Source organism: Ictidomys tridecemlineatus, chromosome 2 (genome assembly GCF_052094955.1).
Source record: "Ictidomys tridecemlineatus isolate mIctTri1 chromosome 2, mIctTri1.hap1, whole genome shotgun sequence".
NCBI lineage: Eukaryota > Metazoa > Chordata > Mammalia > Rodentia > Sciuridae > Ictidomys > Ictidomys tridecemlineatus.
Window position 1 is genome coordinate 91,706,338 of NC_135478.1, and position 12,861 is coordinate 91,719,198.

The window sequence follows — 12,861 nt, forward strand, 5'->3', positions numbered from 1 at the left end:
GGTCACCTACCATCCAGCCCAGAAAAATTACAACAGTGAGAGCAAAACATGACCTCCTGGAGAATCTCAGGGCTTTCCAGCCGGGATGGGGATCCCCCATCTTCAGCCACAAAGGCAAATTCCTTTTCTAACACAAATCTACATCACGGGCCTTTTAGACTGAGAGTCCTCCGGCCCACCTCTTGCATGTGGTTTCCACAAGCAAAGCCAGGTTTAAGGACTTTTGGAAAAACTACTTTTTATTTATTCATTCCTTTGCGGTGCTGGGGATTGAACCCAGGGCCTTACACATGCTCGGCAAGTGCTCCACCACTGAGCTATATCCCCAGCCCGCGAAAAACTATTTTTAAATGATGATAACCTTCTTAAAGGAGCTCAAGGGGATGCAAAGAATTAAGCTGTAGCGAGCTGACAAGGAGCCCTGGCATTTTATCTGGCTTCCAGGACTCTCTCTGCAGTGCCTTTTGTCTGCCTTGGCTCCTAAGACATAAACAATTGAGCCTTGTAGCCAAGCCCCTCTCCAAAGACCAGAAATCAAAGCAGATTAAAAAGCCTGCCGCTGGTTCCAGCCCAGCCTGCCCGTCAGCCTGTCCCCATCCCCCCATCTGGCAACCTGCTCCAAGGAAACCAGATGGGGTGCCCACTCAGAGGACAGGGACAGGGGGTCTTGGGGGAGGGGCCCTGCCACACATCTCAATATGGACACAATATTCCACAAGAGCTAAGCGTGAAGCCTGCCTCCTGCCTTGAGCACCGCCAGTGGGGGAGGGAGCTGGCTTCTCTGGGAATGATGGGGCCCATATCCTCTGAGATACACGCTCAGATTCCCAGGGGAGGGGACAGCTGCCCAGCAAGTTGCCAAAGTCTTTAGAAATTCCAGCCTGACTCTGGCTTTCAGGAATTGCCTGGAAAGTCCTAAGCTTGACCTCCCGCTCTAGATTGTTCTGTTTCTAGCCACACCTGCTGGTATGCTCACAAATTGGCCTGCTCTTCAGGGCCAAAGAACAGTTGGCCTGAGCCCCAGACAGCACTGACCCGGACTGTGAGACACCACTTGGGCCTCAACTCTGCCTTCCCCTGGACAGCCCAGAGTAGCACACTCCAGATCAGGGCTGGGCTGGTCTTTCCAGACCAGGACAGGAGGGTAGGGTGGGTGACAGAGGGGAGAAAGCCCACAAACAAGGGGTTTGCACAGAGTCACAGACCCCAATGTCTGCAGACCTGGGCATCACAGGCAGCAAATATACCAGCTGCAAATGTCCACATGCCCTTGGAGTAAGCATGACTGCCCACCAGGGCTTTGGGTCGTCTCCAGAGAACCTCTGGACCAGGCCCCTCCACATCAGGACTATTGAAGGGGTCTGGTTCACATAGTGGCTAAGACTTTGGCTCAAGGATGTGATTCCATGAAGAAGACCTGGGCCTGAAAAAAAGATCAGGAAGATGGACTTGGCCCAGAGCTGCTCTTTTATGAGATGCTTCTTTAGGGTCCAGGCACATCAATGCCTCTCTGAGGCCAAAAAGAGGTAACTCCAAGGCAAATCCCAAGAAGAAAGGGTACCATCTACCCACACAATGGAGGGTGCTGAGCCCTAAGAAGGAACGATGCGTTGATACACACAGCAGTGTAGGGTGACCTTGAAAACACCGTGCCAAGTGAGAGCCAGACACAAAAGAACACATATTGTCCAATTCCATTTATAGCCAATGTCCAGAATAGGCAAATCCATACAGAGAGTTGATTGGGGGCTGTTGGAGCAGAATGGGTGGGATGGGGAGTGACAGCTGATGGGTACGAGGTTTCTTTTTAGGGCGATGAAATGTTCTGGAACTAGCGGCGATGGTTACACAACGTTGTAAAGATACTAAAAACCCCGATTTGTGCACTTTGAATATAGATTTTATGGTTATATGAATTATATCTCAAAAGAAACATTGAAATAGCCATGTTAAAAAAGAGAGAGAGAGAGAAAGAAAGAGAGAGAAAAAGAAAGAAAGAGAGAAAGAAATGGCCTCTCTTTGCCCCAGGGATCCAGTTTCCAACCCTTGGTCTTGTCTCAGATACCTGGGGACACTTGCTCAAGCCCCAGAATGGGGAAAGCGGGTGGTAAGTTCCCAGCCACCAGAGCTCTGTAGGAGAAACTCAAGGAACACAGGACACACATGGACCCTTGGTCCTGGGGCATGGGTTGGGGAGACCCGAAATTGTCACTGTCAAAGGCAGAGGAAAGCCTTGGCCTCAAAGACCTTGAAATGTCCCCAGTAGGCACTGAGACTAGCTCGGAGAGGGGACCTGGGGGAATTTTCAGGCTTCCTCTCCATCAGATTTCAGGTCCCCAGGGAGAAGGCATAGCCAATAATACCTGAATTTGGACCAGGGTAGACCCTCTTTCCAAGGCCTCCAAACATCAGCAACAATAAGATCCCCCAGCCCCTCACACCCCTTCCTCACAGGAGAAGAAAGGGGCTCAGTTCCTGATATCTTATGCTGTTTTCTCAAGAGACACTTCCTCTTCCACAAGGAGGCTTGGCTGCCTTTTGTCTGGAGATGATCAAAAAACTTGAGGGACTCTTTGAGAATACCCTCCCCTCCACCCAGTAAGACTGCAATCCAAGCCTGGCTCAAGACAGGGAGTAAGAGGGAAAGGGGGACTGCAGAGGACTTCATAATGGTTGGCACCACCACCACCACCCCCAGGAGAGAAGGAAGCCTCCTTACCCGGGTTCTGTCCTCGATCTCGTAGATCCGCAGCTGCATGGGCACGTTGAAGCTATGCAGGATGTTCCCACCGAAGACCAGGGAGTCTACGGGGGTGTAGACTGCGTGGATCCAACCTGGGGTGCAGAGGGTAAAGGAAGATGAGCCTCCAGTCCCCTGGGGACTCCTCTCCACACAAGGCCTGAGGGAGGGAAAGATGGCACTCAGGAGGGCCTGGAGGTGCCGCGGGTGTGTGCCTAGGGCTGGGAGAATTCCAACACAGAGAGATAGTTGGTGTAGAAAGCCAAGACTCCTGGTTAGCTTAGAGGAACTGGGCTGGCAGCCACAGTGGCCCCTGGCTACTTCTAGTCAGGTGGTAGAAGCTGCAGACCAAGCCCGACCTTGAGGGCCAAGTCTTTCTCCTGGGACCCCACTATGGCAGCCAACAGAGAGTCAGGCCCTGTTCCCAGCTTCCACACTGGCTAGGCAGCTGGAAACACCCCTCCCAGGCTGCACATCTGCCCCGAGCCTTTTTCTCATCATTGCCACAAGCACCAGGACAGCTCAGAGCCACAACAAAGGAGTGATATCTTGCCAGAGAGGCAGGACCCAGACACCTTCCTCTGCAGAGTACACCTTGTCATTGAATCCTCCAGGCACGTTTCCAGGTGGCCTTCTTCGCCACACGATGCCTGCTCCCCATCTCAGCTCTGCTTCCACTCGGCCCCCGAGGCTAAGCGGCCTGACAGGTCTCTTTCCTGCAGACTACAGCTTCAACAGCATGGGCCCTGGCTGTTCATCTCTCTGGGATCCCAGGCCACAGCCCCGCAGTCACCACAGTAAGGATACTGAAATCCTCACTTGTGCCAGGCACAGCCTCGAGGCTTTCCAGACCTTTCCTCGGCTCATTAGTTCTCCCAGAAGCCCTCTCAAGGACGTGTATTCAACCCGAATACACGAAGAAACCAAGGCACAGAAAAGTCAAGTCACCATGGGGATTTTGAACCCAGGCAGTCAGCCTCTGCTTGATCCCACTAGGGACAAAGAAAGATGCAGAATTCATCCAACAGCCACCCCTCAGTTCAGGCTGGCCATCCTGCCAAGCGCCTGAGAGACCGACACGGCTCCTGGTTGCCAGATAGAGGCAAAGTGAGGGGCTAGAGAGCTTTGCATTGAGTCCAATTCACAGATGCCGAAACTGAGGCTCAGGAGGCCAGCAACTGAGCAAAGTCGCAGCTGACAAGAGAAGCAGCTCCCTTTTTAGCTGGGAAGTCCCAGGGGACAGGCATGGAAACACACAGGAGAGGCAAAAGGAGAAACACGGTGAGAAATAAGAGACAGAGGCAGAGATAAGGACAGACAGAGGCAGAACAAGCCCCGGTGGGAGACAGAGGGAGGTCAGTCGAAGGGGAGGGGGCAAGTGGGCAAGGGCAGCAGCCACCCAAGACTCTTCTCCCGTCCATCTGTGTGCCTAATTCTGTTTCCTTTTTGGTTTTGTTCGGTTTGTTTGCTTTTACAGCGCTGGGAATCAAACCCAGGGCTTCGCACTTCCTAGGCAAGCGCTGTACCACTGAGCTGCACCCCCAAACCCTATGTGCCTAAGTCTTACTCAAAGGAAAATGACAGGGAGAAACCCAATCTGCCTCTCCCCACAAGCCCAAGCAGTTGAGTCGCTCCCCTGTGAGCTGTGACATGCCAGCCCTGAGTCATAGGCAGCCACCGCTGCTAGGAGCAGAGCTGCCACCTGGGAAGAGCATAGGGAGGCTAAGACCTCAGCTGGACACTCAGCTGCTGGCCCTTCCTACCCCTGGTGGTCCTCAGGGGAGAGCAAGGGAAAGATGGTGTAGGAGGCAGCCACCCCCAGGCGCAGTAACAGAGGCTTCCCTTTACCAGTCCCCCTCTGCCTTTCACTCCCAGGCTCCAGCTTGGCCATCAAACTCAGCTGATCCGTGGGCCAGGTGTGCCACTGCAAGCCACCTGGGCCCTCACACCCTCTGCGCAGAAAGACAAAGGCTGTGCCTCTGAAAGGCCTCGGCCCCCATAGTTCTTCAGTCTCCAACCTCTGCTGTCTGCCGGCTGCTCTTCCTAGTCTCACACTTCCTCCCTTGCCCACCTCCCTCCCTCCACAAAGCCCAACCCAGTGTTCCAGGCTGCCCCCAGCCCTGATCACCGTGTGACAAGAGCATGCAACTGCCCCCTCTCCTGGCCTCAGTGTCCCTGCCTGACAAGAAGGAGAGCACTCCCTTCCTGGTAGAGAACTCACTGTGTAGGGAACGTGTCACTGATTGTGATGTTCTTGCCAATCACAAGGGTCTGGGAAAGGCTGGCACGCATGGAAATCCGTATTAATCAGCCTCGGACTCTCCCGGTTCTCCTGGCAGGTGGAGCCGCAGATGCACCTGGCTTATATCCATGAGCCCGATGCGTGAGCAAAGAGGGAAACAGAGGGGAATTGCCACTGCAGAAAGGGAGGAGGGAATCTGCACACCCCAAAATTTGAGGGATTCTGGAAGCTTCTTCTGACCCCAGGGCTCCCTGGTAGGTCAGATGGCCTGCCCTGGATTACAGTGGCTGCTGAATCCCTCCCCCGCCTGCTCACATCTGCCTCACTGCCCAAAAGCTGGCCTCAGGAAGAACCCAGGAGGAGAAACCACAGCCGTCATGAGCCCCATCCGTGTCCACCCTCCCAACGGCAGCCCGCTCGTGACAATGCTCCAGGAAGTCTGAGAGCAGGTGTCCCGGGCTGGTGGCTGGACAGGGGAGGCTGGCATCTGCCATCGGTTTTCAGTCCAGAGCCATCAGCAATATGATGGCAATAAACAGAGGCTATTCAGGCCAACTGACAAGGGACAGATGCACTCATGGAAGGAGAGCAGCAATCCACAAAACCCACCGCCAGGCTGATCTCTAGGACCTGAGGGGGCCAAGAAGAGCAGTGAAGGCATAAGGAGTCTCATCCACAATGGATATTTAGGATTCAGAATCAAAAGCCGCCTCCGCACAGCTGCCTCCTCCGGTGGAGGCGCTTCACACAGAGGCCCATGACCCACCGGGGCCCTGGCTTCACTCCTGAGCACTGATGAGCATCCTGTCTGTGTAGGGTCAGGCCCTGGGTGGGCCCTGGGGCTGCCAATATGAAGTGAGGACCTCGTAGCTGGTAGCAGGAACCCAAACTGGCACACCACGGACTGTATCAGATCCAGGGACGTGTTTAGTTTGATTCAACTCATGTTACAAAATGGAGAAATTTCATGATAGCAAGGGGTCGAATGGCTTCTCAGTCACCTGTCAACAGTCTTCCTCTCCCAGGAAGCTCTCCAGGACTGTCCAGGAATGAGGCTTGAAGAATGAACAGCCCTGACCACAGCCCCTCAGACACAAGCCAAAAAGTTCAATCACATCTCACAAAAAATACTGCACCATTTAAAATCTTCCTAACTCATCAGCATCCCATGGGCTTTCAGAGAACTGAAGAGGACTTACTCAAGGACAGATTGGCGGTGGGGGGGGGGGGGATTGAGGGTAGCATGAGGTGAGACACTCACCTAAAGTCACACCAGGGGACAGAACACCCAGGTCAGAGGCAGGAAATGCCCAAATTAGATTCTCCAGTAAGGAAAAGCTCGTCTCAGGAGGCTGCCAACCCTTCCTGGAATCCCCAAGGCTCCCTCTCCACTCAAAGCCACAAGCAACTACCCCAAATCTCAGATGTGGGTGTCATGGCTCACAGGGTGTGGACACCAGAGAAAACCTGAAGTTCCCAGAGGAACCAAAGCATTCGTCTATGTTCTGTGGGTCTTTTGGTTTTCACTAGTTGGCAACAGAATGAGAAAACTAAAGATGGCATAGATTTTCATATGCACAAAACTACCAGAATTAAAGTGCCATCCCTTATTCTCTAGTTTCTTCCTGTCGTCCGTGCTCATCCGTACCTTCTGCATCTACACTTTCAACCAATTGCAGATCAAAAATATCCAAACAAATTGCATCTGTACTGAACGTACACAGACAAAGCTTTCCTTGTCATTATCCCTTAAACAATACCGCATAGCAACTGTTGGCACAGTGTTGACCCTGCTCTGGGTACCATCAGTCATCTGGAGACAGAACTTGGTATCCCCTGAGGGTACTGGTACCAACCACCAGGAATGTCAAGGTGGGGCTGCATGTCACCTGCTTTACTGCAGGAATGGTCATGAAACAGCAGGATTACATGAGGAGGTTTTTTGCTCTCATGTAATTGGTTTTGTTGGGTTTTGCAGTGCTGGGGATTGTGTGCTCTAGACAGGTGCTCTACCACGGAACTACAGCCCTCGTGTTTTTAACTCATGTCCACCTTTAGCAAAATTGTAATTCTATATCAGATCCCAAGTTTTGTTTTTTTTAATTCATTGGTCCAACAAATGATGCCTGGGAACCACTGATTTATGTTGTCACCTCCCCTCCCACACCACCATCAGGAGGCAGGTGGTAAATTCCAATGGTCTCTTATCTTCACTTTCTTTCTTCTTCTTCTTCTTCTTCTTCTTTTTTTTTTTTTTTTTTTTTTTTTGGTACCAGAGATTGAACTCAAGGGTGCTTGACCAATGAACTACATCCTCAGCTCTTTTTATTTATTTAGTTATATTTCTGAGACAAAGTCTCACTAAATTGCTTACGGCCTTGCTAAGTCTTTGCTGGGGTCTAACCCCTGCTTGCTGGGGTTCAAATCCACATCTCTTCCAGCCCTCATATACCTTCTGTGGATGTGATGCTGCTTCCTAGGACCTTCCCCAACAAGTGGAAGTCACCAGTCAACAGAATGACCAGCCCTCTCCCAGTTCTGCACAGGGCCCAGAGCTGAGGGAACAGGGATGGGAGGGATCTCGAGGGTCCCAGAGTTCAGTCCCAGGACACCAATCCCTCTGTAGAGATGCAATAGTTGAGGCACAGAGAGAGGAAAGTCACGGAGGGTGACCAGGGCTGTGAGTGTCCCCCCCCCACACCCCACAACACCTGCATGGGCTGGAGTACACTCCAGGACCCACCTCCTGCCCAAGGCTCCACGCCACTCTGCAGGGTCCACATACCTGCTGCCCACCAAGTGCTATCCCTTCTGTTTCAAGTAGGGGCCTGGGGCCACGGTAACAGAGTCACCCCCACTGAACCCTGCCACCCCCAATTCCCACATTTTCCTAATAGGGCAGTCTCTACCTTCCGCCCAATCTGCTAGAAGAGCTCTGATGTGCAGGCCCTTCCTCCACTGTGAGAACTACTGCCACAACCACGGCCCTCCTGCTCCACGGCCAGACCCAAGGTCAATGCTCAGCAACCTAAGTGTAGCCAGCTTGTCCATGCAATGGATCTCCGTGGTCTCAAGGATACCCTTATCCTCTGGTACACGCTTCCACCCAGTGGCAGTTCCCCTAATCTCCTTGAGACACCGATAGCTAGTTTCTACTTGTATATCTTCAATGGCAGGGACCTCACTACCTACCCACAGAGCAAGTCATCCCAGCACCACTCAGCTATACCTTCTTCTAGGAGACAATCCTTCACCTGGCTAACTATAGTTACCACACATCTGTTTCTCAGGTTAAAAAAAAAAAAAATCCCTCCTTCTCATTTTACCTGATGTGGTTTCTAGATTCCAAAGTATAATGACCAAGAGGTACACAACCTCCCACATGTGGCCTGACTCCTTCACTCTATGCATGGTTGGACTGTAACCTATCTCAACCTGGATAGAATGCTTGTGTTGGGGCTGGGGATGTGGCTCAAGCAGTAGCGGCGCTCGCCTGGCATGCGTGCGGCCCGGGTTCGATCCTCAGCACCACATACAAACAAGGATGTTGTGTCCGCCGAGAACTAAAAAAAATAAATGTTGAAATTCTCTCTCTCCCTCTTAAAAAAAAAAAAAAGAATGCTTGTGTTAATGCAGCCCAAGACCTAGAACATGACTTCAGTCTTCAGCCACATCCACTAGTGACTCAGCCTATAACCAGCCAAAAGCCTTCAGTCCATCTCCAAAGAAACGGCAGGCAGGTAGATCTCAGCTTACTCAGTCCTCACAACCACCCTGAAGCCCTACTCCCATTCCACAGATGGGAGCAGAGGCATAGAAAGGCAGTCACAGCTCATAAGCAACACAGCCACAATTTCAACTGACACTATTCATTGCCCTTCCCCAGAGCTTGCATCCCAAATCTCTGGGGTGCACCCACCACGGCACCTAAAGGGTCGCTCGCTGTCATCATCTCACACAGAAATCTCCCGAGGAAGTCCCAGGGAAGACATGAAGAGTTCCCCTAAGGCGGGGCCTGAGGCCTTCTCAAGGACAGACATTCTAGTCCACAGGCACAGACAGGTAAATTACATCTTTCCCTGCACCTGAAGCCCACTACCCTTGGGGACTACACGCTACACAGCCAATCAAACCCGCCAGGCTCGGACAAGCCCTCCCTCGGCCTCAAACCCCGTTGAGGCCACTGGGCTGCAGAACCATGGCTCTGAAAGCTGGGGGAGCCAGTGGCAGACCAGAGCCCAGGGCCAGCCACGCCAGAACCTACCGGAAGGGATGAAAAACGTGTAGCCTTGCTTCAGCTCAATTCTTTGGCATCGTTCCACACGGTCTCCCAGGAAGATATCGCTCTGTTTGCCTGACAGCACCCACTCCTCATACAGCGCCAAGTTGTGCAGGGTTGGTGGGATCAGCCAAAAGATCTTGGGAGGAAAAGATGTCATCAGCCAGTCTCCAATTTCTTCCAGGCCCTGACGCAATCCAGGCAGCCTCACCTGCCTGGGGGGGAGGGGGGGAGGGCAAGGAGGGGAGAGGCTTCATCCCCCAAGCCCCTGGGTCCCCTCCAAGATCAGGTCTAAAGGGCCTCTGAGGAAGCAGGGAGGACTCAGATCAGTTTTAGGGCATCTCCATTCCAGCTGAAATGCCAGGAGAGGAATACTGTCTGTGCCGAGGGCGTAGGGGCACATCCTCTTGAGCCACAGAGAATGGGAGGTGGGAGAAGAGAGAGGAAGGGAATTTCCTAAGTTGTATGATAAAATGGCCCAATAAATAAACCCAGCTTGCTCTCACTTTGGAGGAGAAAAAAACATCTGGAATCAAGTGGGTTGACTTCCTCCCAGACTCTCTTCCAACATGTTCTCTCAAAACAAATGCACATGCTGACCCAGACGAGCAGGGAGGCACACAGGCATTCTCCAGAGGCACCCACGTCCGTGCAGGGACACCTACATCCGCACATGGACACCTATATCCACGCTTGGACACACACACAGAAGAGACCCATTGGGAGCACCCTGAACGCACACCCCCCTCCCTGCTCAGGGGGTGTAAAGCATTTTTGGAGGCAGGTGCTGCTGGCACTAGACTCTGAAGTTGAAAGATCCCTGGGCTGGAGCTTATTGGAAGTCAAGCTCAGCTCCAAACTGGCCGAAAGTGCTCAGGACACTGAACTGGGCAAGTGGGAGGGAATGGATAACCCGACATTATGCCAAACAGCTGGTAGCATTGACCTTGCCCTCCAGAAGGAGGCAGAGAGTCCAGATGGTCCTAGGAGATGGAGTGGCCCTGAAAGTACTCACGGGGCAGGGCTGGCTGGGAGAAAAGGTGCAAAAGGAAGGGGACAGGTGAGTGAGCCCTCTGTGCTCAAAGAGTGAGAGACACACAGACAATTGGAGAATCATCGGAACTCACCTTCCCACCCCGGAAAACATGGTACCACACAGAAGTGCCTCCAAAGTCGATGTGGAAATCAGTGAAACAGCCCTTCACGCTCATCAGACAATACCTGCAGAACAGAAGTGGGGAGGGGACAGGAGTTTAATGCAGTCGCAGGAGGTGGGCATCCCTTCAGAGCTGTCTGACCTGGTGCCTTTTATAAATGCTGATGCTGGGAAATTTCTTTTCCTTTTTTAAAAATTCAAATCTACATGGGAGTTCCCCCAGGGGGGATGCCCCTGTGATCAGGTGACAAACCTCAATCATAGGCCACCAAACCCCCAAGATTGGGGATGGCATTATTTTTTTAAGAGGGGGGGGTGGTACTGGGGATTGAACTCAGGGGCACTCAACCACAGAGCCACATCCCCAGCACTTTCTTGTAATTTTACTTAGAGACAGGGTCTCACTGAGTTGCTTAGCACCTCGCCGTTGCTGAAGCTGGATTTGAATTCATGATCCTCCTGTCTCAGCCTCCTGAGCTGCTGGAATTACAGGCGTGCGCCATGGCACCCAGCTGGGGATGACATTTTTGTTGTCAGATTTCTGAGAGTGGTGGCTACCCATAGACCCCTTCATTGTCAGTGTCCACCTCTGCCCCACCCCCAACCAACTATGAGGCTTTCTCTCTGCTCCTTCACAGCTCTGATACCCACAGTTCTCCCAATCTGCTAGCCCCCCCCCCGCGCCCCCCCCTGCCGCCCCCGGTAGCAGCTGGGCCCCCTGGAATTCAGTTGTAAACCACCTGCATAACTTGCCAATTACTAGTTCCCATTCATCTCACTCACTCAACCAGTGGGCCAGCCCCGAGTGGGACAGGGCACTGAGAGAAATGAACAAGAATGCATAAGACATTGTGGATGGAGCAAGGCACAGGGACAGCGATGTGGCAAGAGGATCTGCAACTCTAGTAAGCAACGCAGCTAGAAGCCAAGAGGGACAGGCCATGAAGGCCCACACAGTGTGATACCACCTATGAAATGTCCTAAGTAGGCAAATCCACAGAGGCAGCAGATAGATGGGTGGGGGGCCAGGGGCTGGGATGGGTGGAATGGGGAACAACGCTAATGAGTGCAGGAGTTCACACTGGTTCTAAAATTGATTGTGGTTGCACAACTCTGTGAACACACTGAAACCACTGGACAGCACACTTTTCACGGGTGAATGGTATGGGAATTTTATTTCAATAAAGCCATTTAGAAAAAAAAGAAAGTGAAGAGATTTAACAGAAGCCCCTGGGGGTGTTGGCTAGGCAGGGAGGGGGAGAGGAGCTGGACCTCAGGCTGGGGTGGAGGGCGTATGCTAGGGGGAAGAAGGGCCGCCAGAGGCTTCCCTCCCTCCCGAGCCCCAGGGAAAGCCAGAGTCCACCCTTCCTAACAGGATCACACCAGTCCCTTCTCCTCTGCCATCATGCTGCCTTCCTAGGGGTGGGCAGAGCTTGAGGAGGGGGCACAGAGCAGGCTTCCAAGTCCAGGCCTGGAGGACAACAGTGCCAGGGCCCCCCACCACCACTCACCCCTTCCCACAAGAGCCCTGGATGGCACAGATAGGGGCAGCCTCCCCTCCGCTCATGCCCATGCACCTTGGCACCTCCAGAGGCCCGCGCACACGCTTACCCCACTGACCTCTTTTCCCTGCTGCACTTTGCTTTTCATGGTTTGGGGACCAGGGGAGGAATGGGGCGGGGACGGGCTGGGAGGAGCCAGCAGCAAGCCCGAGTGGAGAGAATGGGGGGCATGGGGCTGGGCTGGTTAGCAGGCGGCAGGGCTGGGCCCCTCCTGCTGGCTGCCTTGTGCACCTTTCGTTCAGGTGGACCTGGGGCTCAGCAGTATGCAGGCGGCGTGCCCCGCGTCCCTCCTCCGGATAGGCTGGAAGGAACCTTAACCATGTGTCTGCAGGAGGCTGACAAATCAGAAGGCCTTCCCGTACATCAGAGCCCCGCTGCCTAGCAACCCCATCGGAGGGGTGTAGTTGACAGCCCAGGACGCAGGCTGTCACGAAGCTGGCACTAGGGCTGCTGAAGTCCTCACTCTGGGTTCCACGCCCTCCCGCCTGTCCGCCCTGGGCCAGGCGCGTCCCCAGACTGAAGGCCTCTGAGAGCCTCTTCTCTCCAAGGAATGGGGGGGTCCTGAAGCCCTCACTCACCCCACCCCCACGGACACCACCGGCCTCTTCTAAGCACCACTTCAAAATATTAGTCCTCATTTCCCTAAAACCACCTCTTCATCTAGGTTTGGTTTTTCCTTTTCTTTTTTTAATCTAACCTTGGTTTCCACCCCCTCCAGGCCTCAGCTGAACACAGTTTAGAGAAAACAATTTAAGTGTGTGCAGGGTGGAGCCTGGGAACCTGCGAGCTGCCTTCAGACTGCAGCTAGAACCCACCAGGGGTGCCCACAGCATAGGACAGGAAGGGTGCTTGGCTCCCCAGCTCCGTGCCCCATGACTGCCT

At 53.3% G+C, this 12,861-nt stretch overlaps 1 protein-coding gene across 13 annotated transcripts in view; it reads right to left on the reverse strand.

Moving 5' to 3' along the window:
• Nucleotides 1-12,861, reverse strand: part of Kdm2b (lysine demethylase 2B) — a 125,544-nt gene that overhangs the window by 71,357 nt on the left and 41,326 nt on the right. For 12 of the 13 annotated variants that reach the window (XM_078039207.1, XM_078039203.1, XM_078039206.1 and 9 more), the window contains 3 exons: nt 10,389-10,482; nt 9,247-9,400; nt 2,720-2,835 (listed from right to left, as the gene is read on the reverse strand). In XM_078039207.1, the coding sequence (XP_077895333.1) occupies nt 2,720-2,835; nt 9,247-9,400; nt 10,389-10,482 (364 nt within the window). Of the gene's footprint in view, nt 1-2,719; nt 2,836-9,246; nt 9,401-10,388; nt 10,483-10,837; nt 10,994-12,861 lie in introns of those variants that run through there. The other variant, XM_078039210.1, reaches the window with a different exon arrangement.